The sequence below is a fragment of the Mustelus asterias genome, chromosome 15 (assembly GCF_964213995.1).
Source record: "Mustelus asterias chromosome 15, sMusAst1.hap1.1, whole genome shotgun sequence".
NCBI lineage: Eukaryota > Metazoa > Chordata > Chondrichthyes > Carcharhiniformes > Triakidae > Mustelus > Mustelus asterias.
Window position 1 is genome coordinate 57556877 of NC_135815.1, and position 20541 is coordinate 57577417.

The 20541-nt window shown below is 45.1% G+C and overlaps 2 protein-coding genes across 2 annotated transcripts in view; one reads left to right on the forward strand and one right to left on the reverse strand.

The window, feature by feature from the left end:
* LOC144504727 (vesicle transport protein SFT2A-like) overlaps positions 1-7433 on the reverse strand; it is a 69978-nt gene extending 62545 nt beyond the window's left edge. The window contains exons 1-3 of the mRNA XM_078230472.1: positions 7358-7433; positions 3472-3527; positions 2693-2863 (exon numbers count right to left, since the gene is read on the reverse strand). Of these exons, the coding sequence (XP_078086598.1) occupies positions 2693-2863; positions 3472-3527; positions 7358-7433 (303 nt within the window). The remainder of the gene's footprint in view (positions 1-2692; positions 2864-3471; positions 3528-7357) is intronic.
* Positions 7434-7528: 95 nt separating this feature from the next.
* Positions 7529-20541, forward strand: part of LOC144504728 (uncharacterized) — an 83993-nt gene continuing 70980 nt past the window's right edge. The window contains exon 1 of the mRNA XM_078230473.1: positions 7529-7598. Coding sequence (XP_078086599.1) covers positions 7529-7598 — 70 coding nt within the window. The remainder of the gene's footprint in view (positions 7599-20541) is intronic.

The following is a 20541-nucleotide window of genomic DNA, read 5'->3' on the forward strand; positions in this document are numbered from 1 at the left end:
ATTTTTAATCAGAAGACAAATACCAGAAAATGAAAGTTCCTCTCAACTGCGAACACGGCGACAACCCCAAACTGACCGGAAAATAGCGGAGTTACTGTGAAAACCATCCCCCAGGCGGCTGCGTTGTTCCTAACAGCCCGGACAGCTTTCTGTGTAACACAGATTGGGAAAGTGAATTGGTTACCAAGGAGACCATTCAGCAAGGCCAGCAATGATCATTGCTGTGGGAGCTGGAACACAGAGAAGGTGAAAGAATAACTTTTAAACGCGAGCATACAAAATAGGAGCAGAAGTAGGCCATTCCCAGGGTGGAAGAGTCAGTTACTCGGGGGCACAGGTTTAAGGTGCGAGAGGCACGGTTTAAAGGAGATGTACGAGGCAGATTTTTTACAGAGGGTGGTGGGTGCCTGGAACTCGCTGCCGGGGGAGGTAGTGGAAGCGGATACGGTAGTGGCTTGTTAGGGGCATCTTGACAAATACATGAATAGGATGGGAATGGAGGGATAGGGTCCCCAGAAGGATAGGGGGTGTTAGTTAAATCAATGCCGGCTTGGAGAGCCGAAGGGCCTGTTCCTGTGCTGTAATTTTCTTTGATCTTTTCTCGGCCCCTCAAGCCTACTCTGCCATTCAATAAGATAGTAGCATCCCTATTGTGCAGAAGGAGGCTGTTTAGCCCATCGAGTGTGTTTGACTCTCTGACAGAGCATTCCGCCCACGGCCTAACTCCATAACGCTACATATTTGTCCCCACGAATCCCCCTAACCTATCATCTTTAAACACTAAAGGGCAATTTAGCTTTAACATTGATTCCCGTGCCCAACAAGAATCTATCTACCTCTGCCTTAAAAAAAATTGTGATAGTAGCTGGAATACTGTAGTCCATTTGGCCCTATAAGCCTCTTCTGCCATTCAGTACCACCATCAACTTGAATTTTTCACACCATCTGCATATCCTTCAATACTCTTCCAGTCCAAAAATCTAGCCTTGCGTATATTGAATGGCTAAGCATCCAGATCCATCTGGGAAAATGTTGCAAAGTTGGGTAAAGTAAAACATTGCGTGATCCTATTAAAAGGTGATGCTTTTTCTTTGCTGAGAGAATTAAAATACAAGTGCATAGAGAGCCCAAACTGAAATATTTGCATTGAAAGGCCAAGCAGCAGTTTTTACCAAGACAACAGGCTTTTGAATTTAGCCAATCAATTTGAATCAGACACTTAGATACCAAAAATCTATTAAATTTAAGTCTGATGGTTTTGATAACTGAGGACCAAGCCTATTATGGGAAATATCTTTTACATAAATTATTGTAGATTGAAGGGGAGCAGGAGTACTTTTCCTGTCTCCACATATATATCCAAATGTTGCCAAATGAGGCCAAGGAGGAGCCAGAGGATGGAGGACACGCAGCGGCAAGGTCCAGCAAGGCAGGACAGTGAGTGAGGCTCTCATCACTACAGGGTTCTCCCAATAGGAGACTTGGAATCCACGAACTCCAACCCCTACCCATCCACCACCCATGAGATTCCTTCACCCAGCCCCCCCCCCCCCCCCCCCCCCCATGCCTTGTCCATGCCATGGGTCCCATTGATGTCACACCAGGGTTGACATTACGCCTGGGTTGACCGTGTTAGTAAGGAAAGGTGGGTGATGGAGGGTGATGACGACTCGCTATACAGCACACAGTGATGCTGCCCTGGTGCAAAACTAGTCTGATTCCTACCTGTTCTCTGAAAGCACTCTGGCATCCGGGTTCACGTCTGAGTGAGAGTTGGGAGCACCACTCCAGTGCTCCGGGGGTGGGGGGGGGGTGGTGCTGGGGGAACTGGTGCTAAGGTCCAGTGGGTGATGAGGATGCCGTGCCAGGCTGTCTGTCACTGTGGGCCTACATGGCCCCCACTGGGAGGGACTTGCGGGTGTCAGGGATGTAGCCATGCCACTCTGTTCAGCCGGCTGCCTGTGAGATGCACCAGTGTCAGGAAGGGGGATTTGGAAGGGTTGGGGACAGTCGGAGTCACCTGGGTGGAAGGCCCTGGCATGGGATCCAGTGCTTACTCCTCCCTCAGGTGCACGTGAGCCCTGGACACTCCATGTTATGGCAGAATAGCTGGAGTGAGTTCCAGAGGCTTCTGTGTCACCTGGCTCTGCCTGTTCTGGAGGCCCAACTGCGTCCGTACCTCGGTGTGTGAGTCATGCATAAGTGCAAGGGAGGGACAAGTATTTGGGCAGATTGCAACTTCTTTGAGATAGCCATATGGATGAAGGTTTTGTGGCTTCTCACTTCTGTGGCACATGCTGACCTGGTTGTCAGTCACAGCTCTATATTTGGACTCCCCCCACACTCTACTGCATGCTATTGAACGGAGTGAGGAGATACACCTCAGGGACCTCACCTCCGCTATTCTCCTATTCTTGTCTATTATGGGCCATCATCTCCTGCGGGCCCAGAATGGGGGATTGAAAGCCTGATGGCTGGAAGAGCGCAGGGTGTTAGTGGTGGTGGCAATCGGGTGGCGTCTGTTGGGGTCGTATCTTGGAAGGCAGGGGGTGTGACTGGGGTGTCCCAGAGGGGTTGGAGGCAGATGCCAGGGGTCCGGTGCTGGGAGGCCACGGGGTGTCTGGGAGTGGATCATTGTGGACATTCCCGGCATGACTTACAGGACTGATGCCAGGGTGGGATGGACACTTACCCATTCACTTTCTTGCAGCACTCGCTGCCGATCTGCTGTGCCAGTGGGTGGGCACTCACTGCTGCTGCCACCACTTCCCAGGCCGCGTTGCTGGCCCAACCCCTGGGTTGTTGACTGTCTTGGGGGGGGAGAAGATGGCCATCCTCTCCTCCACAGCGTCCAGCAGCCACCCTAACTCTCCCTCCATAAATCGTAGTGCTCAACGGGGTGCCATCTTCTTGATGTGACTGACTGTGAGTGCATCATTTGTGTTTAAATGCAGCTCCCCCTTGTTAATGGCACACAGCTGCAGCCAATATGGGTGAGTCTGTGCCTGGAGTCTCCATGATGGTGTGAATCGCATGGAGGCTCTTTCATTGCACTAAGTATTGAAAGATTGCGGTGTAGAGCACGCCCAAGAGACCAGTGTGGAACACCCCTGTTTTCTCGCTGTTATAAGTTAGAAATGTTTTGGGAACATTCTGCCCCTGATTCTGAGCCCATGGCCGGGATTTTATGATGACCTTGGGATTTTATGCTCGGGCGAGGCTTGTAAAATTCCGCCTGAGGCCAACGGAGAATTTTGTTCTGTGAGCCTCGCCTGCCCCGATTCCAGGGCGGGTGAGACGGTAAAATTCTGGCCCATAAATCGATAGCTCATTAATTTTCATGATTGTTACCTAGCAAGTCCAACATCCGCCCTTGATCAAAATATAAAACTTGAAATTGTAGTTTTGATTCCTTCTTCCACAGATGCTACCTGACCTGTCTGTCCCTGCACCCTTGTTGTGCTGGCATACTCTCAGCCAGACTGAACCAATTTCAATAATTGCAACTAATTTTATCTTTCTGTATACTGTGACCAGCAAGAGAAAAATTAATAACATCATCCATGGTCAGAAATCAACATCATAGCAAAACATGATTCATTTTGCAGTATATGTTAGTGGACAGTGCAGAAACAACAAACAACTTTGAACTAATCCATGACAGAAGATCAAGGGTGCACAAGTTCAAAGGGGCAAATTGAAAATGTAGGACTGATTTGAGGAGACTCATCAAAGAATAATCAACAGATCATGTAATGAAGCCCCAAAGTCTAAAATCAAGAACCAGTTGCGATAGAAGACTACCTTTTTTCAGATGGATGAATTAGGATCATAGAATGGCCACAGCACAGAAGGACTGTGTCTGTGCTGGTTCTCTGCAAAAGCAATTTAGCAAGTCCCACTCCTTCGCCACTTCCCTGTGGCCCTCTGACTCTTTACTCTTCTGATGCTTTCCTCTTTGAAAGCCACAATCGAATCTGTCCCCATCACAATCTTGGGCAGTCTACTCCAGATGCTAACAATTCTCTGTGTGGAAAAGATTTTTATTTCATTTATCTTTCCAAATATATGATATTCTTGAATGTGCATTCGTCATTTCAAGGTACATTTTGGAAGAATTTAAAGTATCTGCTTAGCACCACCAAGTGATTGAAACTGGGAACAACAACTCAACATGAAGCAAAAATGTTCAATGAATAGCCATGATGATATTTCTAAACTTAAAATTTAATTAGTTAAACAAAACACAATAAAGATGGTAGGGAAGTTGATTGATGCAGTGGACTGGTGGATAGTCCCTGTGTGTGATCCATGGCAACCCCATCTGCAAAAAATGTCCAGTAAGTAGTCTCACAACACCAGATTAAAATCCAACAGGTTTATTTGGTAGCACGAGCTTTCGGAGCGTTGCCCCTTCATCAGGTGAGTCAGGCACTTACTGTGCCTACCCCAGTCCAACACCGGCAACTCCATATCATGACAAAAAATGTTCGCAGCTTGAGGAGCTTCGGCTCAGTTGTTGAGCTGGAGCCCGAACTTCAAACACTGCGATACATCAGGGAGGGGGAATGTTACCTGGACACTATTCCAGGAGACAGTCAGACCCCCTAAGCGAAGTACTCCATATTTGGTCTTTGCTCAGGGAAAGGAAGGTGGGACTATAAGAGAGCCAGATGTGAAGATCCCAAAGGTAGCAATGGAGGAGCTTCAGTCCTTGCAATTTTTGAAAAGGTTTAATATACTTGTAGCTTGTGTATAAGTAAGCGGGGAAAGCAGGGAGGATGAGCAAACTCACCACTGTGTGGTGCAGGGGACCATTCAAATGGGAGATGGGGGAAGCAAAAAGGAATGTAGTTGTAGAAGGGGACAGTATAGTTAGGGGGATAGACACAGTTCTCTGCAGCCAAGATCCTGTGCAACTTCTCAATTTTTTTCCTTCCATTGAATCCTTTGTGAATGCTTTGTGGCCAAGATTTCCTTTAGCCATTTTGAGCCCAGAAGGGGTGCATTTAAATGCTCAGTCTCCATTGTCAGATTCAGTGCATCAATCTGCCCACCCTTTATGATTGGTTGAAAAACTCAGAAGGAGGATACTAATATCATGGCTGTGTTAAACCACCACAGTAAGACCTGGCTCAGCAGCAGTCGGGTTGTTTTATTTCTTCCATGGGATGTGAGCATTGCTGGCAAAGTCAATTTTCCTTGAGAAGATGGTGGTGAGCCATCCTGTTGACCCACTCAGGTTCCTGACCTGCTTTTCCAGGTACTCTGTTTCTTTCTCCACAGATACTGCTGAGTGATTTTATGTTTTTATTTCAGATTTACAGCATCTGCAATATTTTTCTTTAATTATACTTCATTTTTAAATCTTGCTTATCACAACGCATCAGTAGGGATTTGGATTCTATACTAAGTTGGAAGGTAAAACATTTTTTGATTTAAAAAAAAACCTTATTTTTCTTTTTTATTCATTTGTGGGACAAGGGTGTCGCTGGCTGGCCAGCATTTATTGTCTATCCCTAGTTGCCCTTGAACTGAGTGGCTTGCTAGGCCATCTTAACTACCCTCTGAAATGGCCTAGCAAGCCACTCAGTTCAAGGGCAATTGGGGATGGGCAATAAATGCTGGCCAGCCAGTGACACCCATGCCCCACGAATGAATAAGAAAAGGATAATCACTAATTTAGAATGCAAACTAACAAGGTCTATTGGCAACAAAGATTAATACTTAACATTCCACTGGCTGAGGTGATGCACAATACTCGAGTTCAACTTGTGTTTGTTCCTTGAACCTGATCTCTTGACTCATGATGTCTGTTAAGATTTTAACTTAGTCAACTTAACCCTAACATAGATGAATCCTTTGCAGCTTTAAGACTTGAACTTTATTGAATCCTTCTCTCTCTCTCTCTCTGGTGAAGACAGTTTTCTAACAAAGAGTATTCACTTTCTCCTTTAGTCCTATTACCGAATTCTCATACAGACGTGTGTTCTTATGGCAACCTCCAACCTATGACAATGACCCATCCACTGGCAATGTCATGCAATTGCTAACTTTCTAGCAAATGCTGTATTCTTCACCCATAACTTTGTCTCCAGGAAAATGCCCCTAGCAAGTGTCCTGAAACAAATGCAATCCCCTGGCAAGTGCTAAAACCCAGTGATACTTCCCTAATTCTATATGCTTTTTGCAGGCAACTTTTGCAACATCCAGCCCAAGTCTGTGCACTTGTGTCAGCACATCTGACAATTTTTAACCAAATATTTTTTGGGCCAATGGGAACAGTGTTCCTGGCTTCCCTAAAACTATTTAACGTTAACTTATACCCTTTTTCTAAAGACCCATCTTCCAGATCATTCTTCCAGCTAATCAGTATTACCTACCGTCTTAGCTTCCATTTACTGTTAATGCTAGACTCATTGGAGCGTAATTGTGTGAAACGTGTTCTAACTATAACTGCATATGTTCTTTCTTAACACTACATTACAGTATTTTGGCATTTAAAGAGAAGCCAACTTAAAATCTATCTTTATAACATTCTGATAATAACACTAAGACTTTCCATCACTAAGCTTATTTTGATAATTTAATAGCTTAAGCCTTATTAATTACAAACATGCCAACAAGATGAAGTCTAACAAACTCTTTGGTTAAAATTCTCCCTTGTGCCCTTTATTACACTTTGCCTTTTTTTCAAAAGCAATTTCTCATGGGGTCCTTTTAAACTTAAATCTGTCTCTTATTTTTTCCTACCCTCAGATGGATCGTGAAAACCATATTAGTTTTTATCATATAGTTCCCTCAAATGTCCCATCCCATCTCAATTTAGGGTTTTGCTTTTCGCAACTATCTTCTTTGCCTTTGAACTCATTCAGGTGCTCCCTCTTTCCCTTGCTTGTTCCTGCTGAGGCGTCACCGCCCTTCCTCCCACTTTAAGGATATCATTTACTTGTTTTGGGATTCCTTCCGTGAGGTCAACTTGGATTCGCAAGCAGGTAATGCACATATTTGCAGGATTTGGCGGTGCTTGCAGCAGGTTCTGTTATATATTCCATCACGGCGATGTTGACCAATGCAACGTGTGCAGATCTGCAAAGCAGCCTCGGCCTCCCACTTTAAGGACAGGGTGAAATCTGGTCCAGTGTTAGAATTGATAATATATCTAACGTCCCACCTCATTGGCTGGATTTTAAATCATGCTACAAATACTGTCAACAAAAAAACTGATTAAATACCACCCAGAACAACATGTTTCATGGACATTAGTTCAGCCCCATCTTAAATAGTTTCATTGTCAATTATTATTTCATGTTCTGTTTGTATTGAGATCTTTCCATTGGATTATTCTAATATTTACCGAGCATTTTCTTCTTCACTCGACGACCACCTTCGCTCAGCGCCAGATGAGGTTTAGGAATTGTAACAGTTTCCATGACTGTGGTGACCCGGGATGCGGCTTCTCATTGGAGAGTGTAGCACACCGCCACATACACTGTGTACTGACAGGCTCAGCTTGCTAGTGAGGGTGATGGCTGCTGCAAGTTACAAAACAAGTCACATCTGCATCTGGATCGCTTTGAGAAGGCTGGATTTGAACGGTAGGGACACCAGCAGACAAGGCTTGCGGCCAAATCTTGTTTTATTTTGCTATTATACCGACACTTCATGGAACAGAGGGAGGATTGCCCTCAAGTGGTTGACTAAGATTTACGTAATTTGTGCCTGCGTATATATTTATGGATTCAAGTGGCCCAAAATTGCGATCGAAATAACGGGGAGACTACCGGCTGTTATGAATGGCCAATGTCACAGCAAATTCAGGCGAGCGCATATGTACCATTAAACGTGGAAATGGAAAGGTTGATGTCCGAGACGTCTCGTTTCTCCGTTCGCTTCGTCTCAGCGCCATCTGTTTGTTCTGCATCCCATTCAAATACATCGAGTGGCGTAAAGATCGTGTATTTGTTTGAAATAAACAGCAGCAGAAAGTTATTTTATTCCTAAAAATATAATCTAGGCACAATTCCCCCCATTATATTTCATTTATAAAATTTATAGAAGTACATTACATAACAGTTCAAAGTTGACCTCAGATGAATGCAATACTAATCAGTATCTTTACAATATATGGCATTCTGAATGCCTCATTACAATCACAGATTATAGTTAAAATGACCCAGATCTTCCAAGCATCACTAGCACTTGTGAAAGTTTCAGCAACCCAACCGTATTGGGTGGAGTGAGTGAGTGGGTGGGTGTGAGTGGTTGGATGAAAGGTGGGTGACCTGAGTGAACAAGTGAATGGGTGGAGTAAGTGGTTGGGTGGGTGGGTAAATGGTTGCTGTATGTGTGGTTGAGTGAATGGGTGGGGTAAGCGTGTGGGTGAGTGAGAGTGAGCAAATGGATCAGGTAGGAAAGGGGTGATGATGTGACAGAGTGTATTCGGGGAGGGTTAGGAGGTAGTGGTGTGAGAGACAGGTTGTGGAAGGGTAGTTGCTGTTACGCTGGCTAATCTCTGAGTTAGACCAAGTATTAAACAGTGAAACATTTCCAGGATAGGTATGTGCGTAAAACCTGCCCAGTCTCTGACATTGAGCTTAGGGAGGAGACTTGGAGAGTAACTTACTGAGCAATTTCAGCACGTGTGTGAGTGGGCATCAGGACTTCTGCAGGTTCCTGATGCGCATCTCCCAATCTAACTCTAGATTTCGTTGATACAGATATGAAAGGATTTGAGTGTGTATTCATTTCATGCCAAACATACAGCCCGAGGGATTTTAAATGGTTTCCAGCCACTCAGTATACTATGGCAGGAGAGCCTTAGATAGTAATCTTTCCGTCCTGGACCCATGTGGTGCTTACCTCGAGCTTTATTGCAGCCCTCAGCATTTGGTCCTAGACGTTGCTAGTCTGCAATACTTGGTTGTCAACAGCCCTTCGCACCAGAAGACTAGCAAGTTTCAGGCAGGCCAAAGGGCATCTTTAACCAAGTTGATGGTGCTCCAGCAACAGCTAATATTTATCTCAGTGTGTATCCTTAGGGACAGCCCATAGAGCATAGAGTCCTATGTTATGGAACAGCTCAGCTCAAATGTCAACAAAAATCATTGCATCTCTTTCAAGACCTACTTCACAAAGACACATTCCAGAAGGAAGTGCTGATGATCACAGTTATTGATTGTTGTAACATGTCATCTGGTACACTATTGTGCTTTATGGAAGGCAATCTGCCATTCTTACTTGGTCTGCCCTATGTGTGACTCCAGCCCCACAGCAATGTGGTTGACTCTTAAACACCTTGTGAAATGGCTTAGCAAACCACTCAGTTCAAGGGAAATTAGCGGGGTGGTGGGGGAGAAGGGGGAGTGGGGTGGAAATAAATGCTGGCCTTGTCAGCAACACCCACATCCCATGAAATTATAAATAAAATGTTTCCAATAGCCTTCTCTGACAGTTGCAAGCGTCACATTTGTCTTCTCAGTAGTAGAACAACATGTGGCCTTGCCCACCCTGGGAAGATGGAACTCATAGTATAACCTTCCATTTGGTCTGGCTGATGCCCACTCGTGCCTGGTGCATGTGACTGTGATGAATCATGCTTTGCCCTTGTCTGTAAGTTACTTGTGATGCCAGTTTCTGAGCTCGTCCCTACAACAGTGGTAGCAATTGACATGGTACCATCTTTTTTGCTGTTTTTCACTTCTTCTGGGGGAGTGAATAGACTCTGTCTCCTTTTTGAGTTCAGCTGTGGGAGGGTGAGGGGTGATATGGCAGAGCATGCTAGATCTTGCTCCTGGGAGCCTGTAATGGACAGGGGTGGGAAGGAGTTGTAAAGGGGAGCAAGGTGGACTATGCTCCTGGGAGTCTGTAATAATAAAGCTTGAGGGGCAAGAGTACAGTGCATTTGATTTGATTTATTATTGTCACATGTCTTAACATACAGAGAAAAGTATTGTTTCTTGCGCTATACAGACAAAACATACTGTTCATAGAGAAGGAAATGAGAGAGTGCAGAATGTAATGTTACAGTCATAGCTAGGTGTAGAGAAAGATCAACTTAATGCAAGGTAAGTCCATTCAAAAGTCTGACAGCAGCAGGGAAGAAGCTGTTCTTGAGTCGGTTGGTACGTGACCTCAGACTTTTGTATCTTTTTCCCAATGGAAGGAGGTGGAAGAGAGAATGTCCGTGGTACGTGGGATCCTTAATTATGCTGGCTGCTTTGCCGAGGCAGCGGGAAATGTAGACAGAGTCAATGGATGGGAGGCTAGTTTGCGTGATGGATTGGGCTACGTTCACAACCTTTTGTAGTTCCTTGCGGTCTTGGGCTGAGCAGGAGCCATACCAAGCTGTGATACAACCAGAAAGAATGCTTTCTATGATGCATCTGTTAATGTTGGTGAGAGTCGTAGCTGACATGCCAAGTTTCCTTAGTCTTCTGAGAAAGTAGAGGCCTTCGCGGGCTTACTTAACTATAGTGTCGGCATGGGGGGACCAGGACAGGTTGTTGGTGATCTGGGTACCTAAAAACTTGAAGCTCTCGGCCCTTTCTATTTCATCCCCATTAACGTAGACAGGGGCACGTTCTCCTTTACGCTTCCTGAAGTTGATGACAATCTCCTTCGATTTGTTGACATTGAGGGAGAGATTATTGTTGCCACACCAGTTCACTAGATTCTCTATCTCATTCCTGTACTCTGTCTCATCATTGTTTGAGGTCCGACCCCCTATGGTGGTGTCGTCAGCAAACTTGAAAATCGAATTGGAGGAGAATTTGGCCACACAGACATAGGTGTATAAGGAGTATAGTAGGAGGCTGAGAACACAGCCTTGTGGGGCACCGGTGTTGTGGATGATCGTGGAGGAGGTGTTGTTGACTATCCTTACTGATTGTGGTCTGTGAGTAGGAAGTTCAGGATCCAGTCGCAGAGAGAGGTGCTGAGGCCCAGGCCACGGAGTTTGGAGGTGAGTTTCGTGGGAATAATAGTGTTGAAGGCTGAGCTATAGTCAATAAATAGGAGTCTGACATAGGTGTCCTTGTTATCTAGGTGTTTCAGGGTTGAGTGCAGGGCCAGGGAGATGGCATCTGCTGTGGATCTGTTGTGGCGGTAGGCAAGTTGTAGTGGATCCAGGTAGTCCGGGAGGCTGGAATTGGTTCGTGCCATGACTAGCCTTTCAAAGCACTTCATAGGGATGGATATCATGTGGTCACCATCAGAGAATATGTGTGGTGAATCTGTATGGTGCTTGTGATTGAAGATCGGTTTGTGGGATTAGGAAACAGGAATTGTTATGGATTGCTAAGGAAGCTGGAGTGATCACATCCTTCGAGGTGAGATGTCCTTGATCTGTCTGACCATGATGTCTGCCACTCCTCTCCTGATTACCACTGGCACTTTCTCCTCAAGTGCAGTGATCTTATGCAGTCATAGTTCCCCCCCCCCCCCCCCCCCCCGCTAGGCAGGTCCTATTGGAACCTGTAATCTGCTTTCTTGTTCTGAGAGGGAAAAAGTAATTATTGTGAATGAGTGTATTGACAGGTGTGGCTGTGGATTTGTGAAAAGCTCGGCCAATCAGAGTTGACTTGCCAACCAATCAGCATCCTTGAACCATGTGATATAAATTGTTGTGATTGTTTGAAATTTGGCATTCTTGCATTAGTCCTGATGGATGCAAGAATAAAAGTTTCAGCAGTGTCTTTCTTTTCAGCAACATTCATGTTCTGTATTACCAAACAACAGTTGAAAAGCTGTGCAACATGTCAGAGGTGTGACTAGTGCCAGTGAAGGTTACAGTAGTTTGGGTTGCATGAATTTTGATGTCCAGTTGGATGGTGGATGAAGTGTGAGGTTGTGAAGCTGGTAGTGATGTATTATTTGTTACATATTAGAGTTATTGTGTGTTGCATAGTTCCTTTAAGGGCTTGGTCACATGGTCAGTCCATGACATCATCGGCTACTTTGTGAGCTTTTTTCTGTCTAGTGTCAGCCACTGTGGAGTAAACAGCTATCTAATAAACCGGTTCTTCTGTTAAATCAAAAACCCATGTGCTACTACTTTCTGTTTTATTTTCCTGCAACAAGTGCTACAAATGTAACAGGATCAAAAGAAAACTGGCGACAAGGAGCTGGTTTTAATTCTTCAACTAAAAAAGCAGACAAGAAAAATCAAAGTAGCACTTATCATTGGAGACAATGGGAAGTCCTGACATCAGACAAAATCAATGACAGGTTAGGCAATGTAATCCTGAAATCGGACCTGTAAAGGGCAGAAAAGAAGGTCCCTAGTTAATTAAACCAGCAGCCCAAGGAGTTCAGGCTGCGAGTTCACCATGTGTACTATTAGAATACGCACAGAAGTAGATTGGGAGAGAAAAGATTTTTTGCACAACAGTAAGTCTTTGGAGAAAAATAGCTATTACTGTTGACTCACACTGCCAATGAATCTGGACGATTTTCCACCAAGGGCACTGTTGTGCAGTTTACAGTGCTAGTGCAAAATGTCAGGAAATGTTGGCACCATTGGGCCATTCAAGGAAGAATCTGAGAACCGGAAGTCTTAAAGAGAAAGATTTCACTATTATATCCAAGCCAATAAAATACTCAAGGATATTGTAGTCCCTGTTTTCCTAAGCACTATTGGCAGTAAAACTTTTAATTCACGAAGGAGTTTGCTTTAACTCAAGAAACCTGTTAGTCTAAAATTTTGGTTACTTCCTGATGTGTTTTACTATCAGTATACTCCAAGACCATTGGTCAAAGCAGAATGTTTTTATTGCCATAAGAGAATCAATTAGATGGAAAAAACATAGCACAGTTCGTCAGGACCCTGAAGCACCTCATGGAGCTTGGTGAATTTGGTGACTCTTTGGATGATACCATCTGAGACAGACTCATTTGTGGCCTTAGAAATGAGCTATACAGAGAAAATTATTAACAGAATGGAACTTAAGGTTATAAACAACCTTCAAGATTGCTTTTAAATGGAGCTTGCTACAAAAGAAGTTTCTCAGCCAGGAGCAGGCATGAGGATCCATAACATGGGCGCTACCCAGAGGAAGTCTACTCAGCAACAGACATCTTATTGCTGTTCAAAAATGGGTCATTCACAGGCTGGAGCAAGAACAGCCAATGCAAAAATAGTGACAAGATTGGTCACATAGCCAGGATTTGCTGGTAGAAAACAACTTTTACAGAAAAGAGTGCCTCTTAAACCAACCTTGATATATCAAAGAAAAAGAAACACATTTTACCAAAATAATTGACCATATAGAAGAAAAGAACAAGATAAATGAAGACTAACACACAAGGCTGATGAAGAATTAAAGTTTAAGACATTATTGATTCAAGGCAAATCACACCAATTTTGGGTAATTCCAAAATTGAATGGGAAATCAATCAGAATGGAGGCCAATATGGGGGTTGCTGTCTCCCTAATTTCTGAGACGACCTGCAAACAACACCTGAAGCGCCTATCCTTAAAGCCAGCAGATATTATCTTGATGGTCGATACAGATGAAATACTGCCTCTCAGTGGATATATCACCGTTAGAGTAGAGTTAGGTGGGAAAACCATGGAGCTGCCACTCCATGTTATCCAAGGAAACTTTCCAGCTCTCTTTGGTCATTCTTGGATAGAGAAGATAAAGTTGAATTGGAATGCTGTGAACAGATTAGTGGATTCTAAGACAAACTTACAAGGCATCTTAGAAAAATCCAGTAATGTATTTGAAGAATACACTGGGATCAATGAAAGGAGTTCAAGTGTCATTCTAGATTAAAACAAACAGCCAACCTAAGAGTCTCAAGATCAGATCAGTACCTCATGCTATATGTTCAAAGTAGAATTGGAATTGAAGAGAATTGTAGTCACAGGAGTCTTAGAACCCATCACTATTTGTAACTAGGCAACTCCAATAGTGCCTGTAATGAAACAGGATGGCACTGTATGCATTTGCAGAGATTTCAAAACAACAATCAATCCAGTTGCGCAGATCAATATCCACTACCATTGATTGAGAACTTGTTCGCTGGTCTAGCAGGAGGACAAAGATTCAGTAAAATGGATTTGTCACCAGGCTACCTCCAAAGTGAATCTCAACACCTGCTTACCATCATCACTCGTAAAGGCCTTTTCCATTCCGAACAATTACATTAACACCTGCTTCATTGAAACAGTCAATCTTAAATGGTCTACATGGGGTAAAATGTTACCTTGATGACATTTTAATTATGAGCTCAAATGAACAAAAGCATTTAAGTAATCTTGAAACAACCTTACACCGTCTTCAGATGCATGATCTTAGAACCATAGAAAATTACAGCTCAGAAACAGGCCTTTTGGCCCTTCTTGTCTGTGCCGAACCATTTTATGCCTAGTCCCACTGACCTGCACTTGGACCATATCCCTTCTTCATGTCAGGAAAGATGAATGCAATTTCTTCCAGATTTCTATCCAATATCTAGGCCATGTCAGTGAGAGCAAAGGGTTATACAAAACACCTAAGAAGATGGAAACTCTATAACCAACAAAGATAACACAACTGAGATCGTTCCAAGGGTGGTTAAACTATTATGGGAAGTTTATCTCAAACCCAGCAACCGTACTTAAACCACTACACAACTTGTTATGCACTAAACAAGCATGGCAATGGACACCAGATTGTGAAAAAGCTTACGATGCAGTCAAAGAAGCACTGAAAATGTCAGAAGTGTTGATGCATTTCAACCCAAAGTTACTACGACAACCTGCCTATAATGTATCGCTATATGGAGTTGGAGCGGTGGTGTCACACATACTACCTTTTGAAGAAGAAAGACCAATAGATTTTGCATCGCGTACCCTTAACAGTGCTGAGTCAAACTATACATAGTTGGAAAAAGAAGCGCTGAGCATTATTTTTTCAGGGATTCCCTTCTTATCCTCCTTTTGGTGCCTTCCCAGAAAGTTCTCTTGGCCACCAACGTGATTACAGAGTTCAAATATGGAAGAAGTCAGGAGTACTTGTGAGTGTGCAATCCCAGGTGCATGGAGCACACATAGCCCCCTCCATATATGGAAATGCAGCACCAGTGTGTCTGATAAGCATTCATAACATTGTCCTTATTTGGTCAGAGGCAGGAGCCTCAGGCCATAGCTCACTGGACATGTCAGAGTTTGCCCGGCTTGCCTTGACCTGTGTCAGTTTGCTTTGGCCTGTCCTATTTCCCATCAGGCCTGGCTGTTTTGGCTGTTGGCCTCCTGGCCACAGTACCTCCGCTTGATCCTCTGAACGGGAGCAAATTAGATCACAAACCTTTGACCAGGTTCTCTCCCACAAGCAGGTATTGGGATCTCAGACAAAGCTATTATTGCATCTAATACTTATGTGGTTCAGAATAAAAAACAGTGATCATACATCTGCAATACATTATCAATATACAAATTGAGTTCAGCATACATTCTTCAGCAATCACCAATGCTTTTGTTTGTTCAACATTATTTCGACATTCAGCCACTGAATCAGTTCGTTTTTCCACCTAACAAACTTAATTGTAAATACTACCAGGTACATTAATGTGCAGAAGATGAACAATACAGCAATATGTGATAGAAAATGAACCCGCAGATGGCACAATAATTCGCGCTCCCATTAACCTTTCTAAATACAATTCACTGTTACATCCATATATTATTGTCTTATCAGGGTCCACCACAGGGTTCCTTCCTCGTATTCGCCCACATTCGGTGGGGTGAACTATAGGTATCCAGGGTATCGTGGGTGCACCCATGTCTGCTCAATTCCTCTGATGATTGGGTGACGGTCACCAGACTGGCAAGGACGATTATCATGAAACATCCCATGCTTCAATCATCCTGAAAGAGATCAAAGCAGCACCTGTTGTTATTATTTCCAGTTTCTATTTGTCTATGATCTATGTATCCCTCAACCCTTCTCCAGGTGTGGAGATATTAAAGAAGAACTTTTCCACAAACCATATAGGATGCTAACTCATGCAAACTCGACAAATCTTTTCCCTGTAAACTGCTTTAGCACCACTCCTCAGAATTCTCCTTTTACAATGCCAATTATGTCAGGGACAAATTTGGGCCTGACAAAAGGTGCTTAAACCTGTGATGACTTCAGCCATGCTAATGAGGTTGGCTTGCTACAGTATGAACTATCTGATTAGTCCTGTCTCTGGCGGGCCTTGTTGCCGCCGGGCGGTGGAGGTCCCCAGTGGAGGTCTCTCTACGGAGGGATCTCCCCCAATTATCTCGGGGACCTGGGGTGGAGGGTGCTGCACGCAGCAGTGCCGTGCAACCGTAGGTTTTTCCGGTACACGGGCTCCCGAGACTGCCCTTTTTGTGGCCTCGTGGAGTCCGTGGACCATGTCTACGTTCTGTGTTTTAGACTGCACACCCTTTTTGGTTTCCTCAAACACCTCTTACTGATGTTTTGTTTGCACTTCAGTCCCACGCTCCTGATCTACGGGCACCTGGTGCGGAGAGGGGCGGGTCGGGATGCCGACCTCCTCGTGAACCTGCTCCTGGGCCTGGCGAGACGCGCCATCAATAGGTCCAGGCAGCGGGCGATCGACGGGGCCGTCCATCCCGATTGTCTGCCCCTCTACCGCGGCTACATTCGCGGCCAGGTGTCTCTGGAGAGGGAGCATGCGGTGTCCACGGGCGCGGTTGACGCCTTCCGCGACCGCTGGGCGCCGCAGGGGCTGGGGTGTATTATCGACCCCGATAATCACCTTTTGGTTTGACGTTTTAAGTTTCCTTTCGACTTTGATTTTGGTTCGGGCTGTTCCCCCCTTCCTTTTGGGGAGCCGCCCCTTTTACTTTGTCCCTAAGTTAATTTGAGTTCGTTTACTTGATTGGTGTCGAAAGAAATACCTGATGAGTCCTAATTGATGGTTAAGTCAGGGAGTCTCATGCTCCCTACTTAAAGCAGGTGTGTCAGTCTCCCAGCCTGCATTCAACAAGGAGCAACTGGAGAGCTGGCTGTGTACAAATGTATGGTGTAAATAAAGTAACTTGGTGATGGGACTTTTGCCTCTGTGGAATTATTACAGTGGCGACGAGGAAAAAGGAGTGACCTGAAGGAACTTGCTGAACCACCGCACATATTGAGGGTAAGCCATTGTTGAGAAAACATGCCGCTGTTTTGAAAGTTGGAGTCTTTTGACTCCGCAGTGGAGGACTGGGCCCAATATGTGGACAGGATGAAGTATTTCTTCAGGGCAAACGACATAACCTCAGATGAGAAGCAAAGGGCTATCCTGCTGACTGCGTGTGGACCAGCAGCTTTTGCGATTATGCGCAGTTTAACTTTCCTGGAGGCACCGGACACAAAGTCCTTCCAAGAGTTGTCAAACTTAGTTCAAGAATACTATGACCCGAAGCCACCCCTGATCCTGCAGAGGTACCGTTTTTACTCCACATTTAGGGAAGTGGGGGAGTCAATCACCAGTTTCCTAACAAGGCTAAGACATCTGGCGGAGACTTGCGAATTCGGGGGACACTAAAGGAGATGCTCCGAGACCGGTTTGTGTGCGGAATTAAAGATATGACTATACAGAAATGCCTGTTGGTGGAGGCCCAGCTGGACTGTAAACAGGCATTACAGCTGGCCTTGTTGTTAGAAAAAGTGGCAAGCAGAGCGCATGAGCTCCAAGGTATCCCGATGGAGGTCGAAGCCAACACCAGGGAGACTGTGTTGGGCACTACCGCTACGGGGGAGGCCACTATATAGCGGCCCTCTGGAAGGATTCCGATACAAGGGAGCCCAAGTCCGCCTCTAGAACCGCATCTACATGAAGTCAGGTTAAAGCCAGAGTGACTGCAGTTCCTGTACAGCCCCACCTGACACGACATTGCTATGGTTGCCAGTGTCAGGATGCACAGAGGAAAAGCAAGTCTCCTAAACCAACATGGCTGAAAAGAACATGTAGGCCGAGGGACACAAGAATGCACAACCTGGAAGCTCCCCCTACCTCTGACAAGGAACAGCTACTGTACGTAGCGCTGACAAAATCAGAACCCATCAAATTATCAGTGAGATTGAATGGACGTCCAATGTTAATGGAGGTCGACACAGGCGTAGCCGTATTGGTCATAGGGGAGACAGTGTTTAACAAGATACGCACTGGACTCCAACTCTTAGCCCTGACCAAAACTTCGGCAAGGCTGAGGACGTATACGGGGGAACCACTGAAAGTGATGGGCTTGCGGTACAATGAAGTGCAGAGGTGACTGTCCTTAATGGAGATGCGTGTGTCCAAGAATGCAACCGATTCCGGAGAGGAGTCCACGGTGAGTCTGATGGTGGGATGGAATTTGTTGATGTCATCATATAATTGTTTGTGATTGTTCACCATGAGGCCAAAGGAAGAAAATGTCATCGATGTATCTAGTGTATAGCATCGGTTGAAGATCCTGTGCGGTGAAGAGGTCTTGTTCGAACCTGTGCATGAAGATATTGGCCCCCATGGCTGTTCCGTGTGTCTGGATGAAGAACTGGTTGTCGAAGGTGAAGACATTGTGGTCCAGAATGAAGTGGATGAGTTGTAAAATTGCATCTGGAGATTGGCAGTTGTTGGCGTTGAGTACTGAGGCAGTTGCAGCAATGCCATCGTCATGGGGGATGCTGGGGTAGAGTGCCGAGACATCCATTGTGATGAGGAGTGCTCCTGTTCAACTGCTCCATGTGTGCTAAGTTTCTGTACGAAGTCCATAGTGTCGTGACAAAAGCTGGGACTTGCCTGGGCTTGCAAAATCTCACTAACTGTCCTGGCTGGAGACAGTACACATCTCTTTAACCTGTGCTTAACCCTCTCTCCACTCACATTGTCTGTACCTTTAAGACTTGATTATCTGTAAAGACTCGCATTCCAACCATTATTTTGTAAATTGAGTTTATGCCTTTATATGCCCTGTTTGTGAACAGAACTCCCACTTATCTGACGAAGGAGCAGCGCTCTGAAAGCTCGTGGCTTTTGCTACCAAATAAACCTGTTGGACTTTAACGTGGTGTTGTGAGACTTCTTACTGTGTTTACCCCAGTCCAATGCCGGCATCTCTACACATTACAACACATGTGCCAGTTGCTTATGGGAAACAATTAGTTAGGCTCCCATTCAGGTTCGTGGAAGATTCGGTTCTGAGCCTATTAGGGTGAAATTGGCTTAGAGATCCAGCTAGATTGGTCAAATATCTTCCAGCTGGAAAATGGTCGCCTGAGTGAGGCCCTGAGCAAATATCCGGAGGTTTTTTGGGAAGGCCGAGGGACAATCAAAGGAGTCAGGGCAAAATTGCACGTCGACCCGGCGGCTGTCCCAAAGTTTTGCAAAACCTGACCGCTACCTTTTGCGTTAAGGGAAAAGGACGATGCGGAAATCAAAAGATTACTGCATGAAGGAATAATAAAACAGGTCCAGTTTGCGGAATGGGTGGCACCCGTGGTTCCTATCTTAAAGTCAGATGGCTCAGTGCGCCTTTGTGGCGATTTCAAACGGACGATAAATCGTTACTCTCAGCTGGACAAATACCCAATTCCCAGGATTGAGGACCTGTACGCAAAGTTGGCAGGACTCCTATTTAGAAAACTGGACATGAGCCACGCAACTACAACTGGACGAGGATTCGCAAACATTCGCCACAATAAATATGCTGAAAGGCCTCTTCCAGAATAAGAGATTGCCCTTCGGGGTTTTGTCAGCTTGTGCCATATTCCAAAAGACCATGGAGAGCATCCTACAGGGGTTACCACAGGTTGCAATTTACCTAGACGAAGTCCTCATTACGGGTAAAACAAGGGCGGAACATCTGCAGAACCTGGTGGAAGTTCTAAGAAGATTTGCCGCTTCGGGAGTGCATTTGAAAAGGGAGAAATACATCTTTTTAGCATCACAAGTAACCTACCTCGGGTACATAGCGGGTAAGTCAGGCCTACATTCTCTGGAGGATCGGGTGATAAAAGACGTCCCGGCTCCCACAGCCATCCAGGAGCTACAGTCATTTTTAGGACTGGTAATGTACTACGGGAAATTCATACAGAATAGGGCCTCCATTCTGGATCCTCTCCACAGTTGCTAAAAAAGGGACAAAATTGGGAATGGTTGGCCCACCAGGGCAGGGCCTTCAAGAAAATTAAACAGCACTTCTCATCCAAAAATGACCCCAAGAAGGAATTGGTACTCACCTGTGATGGGTCCCCATATGGAATAGGCGTAGTCCTGGCACACAGGTGGCAAAATGGACAAGAGCGGCCAATAGTGTATGCCTCCAGGACCCTGGCAATGGCAGAGTGAAGATATGTCCAGATTGAAAAGGAAGGACTAGCGGTAATGTTCGCAGTTAAAAAATTTCACCAGTATTTATAGGGGCGAAAATTTACGATCGTAACAGATCATAAACCCTTGCTGGGCCTACTGAAGGAAAACAAAGCAGTGCCGCCGATAGCGTCAGCCCGGATCCAGCATTGAGCATTATTGCTGGTGGCATGTTAATATCGATTGGAGCACCAACCAGGGATTAGAGTGGCAAATGCTGATGTC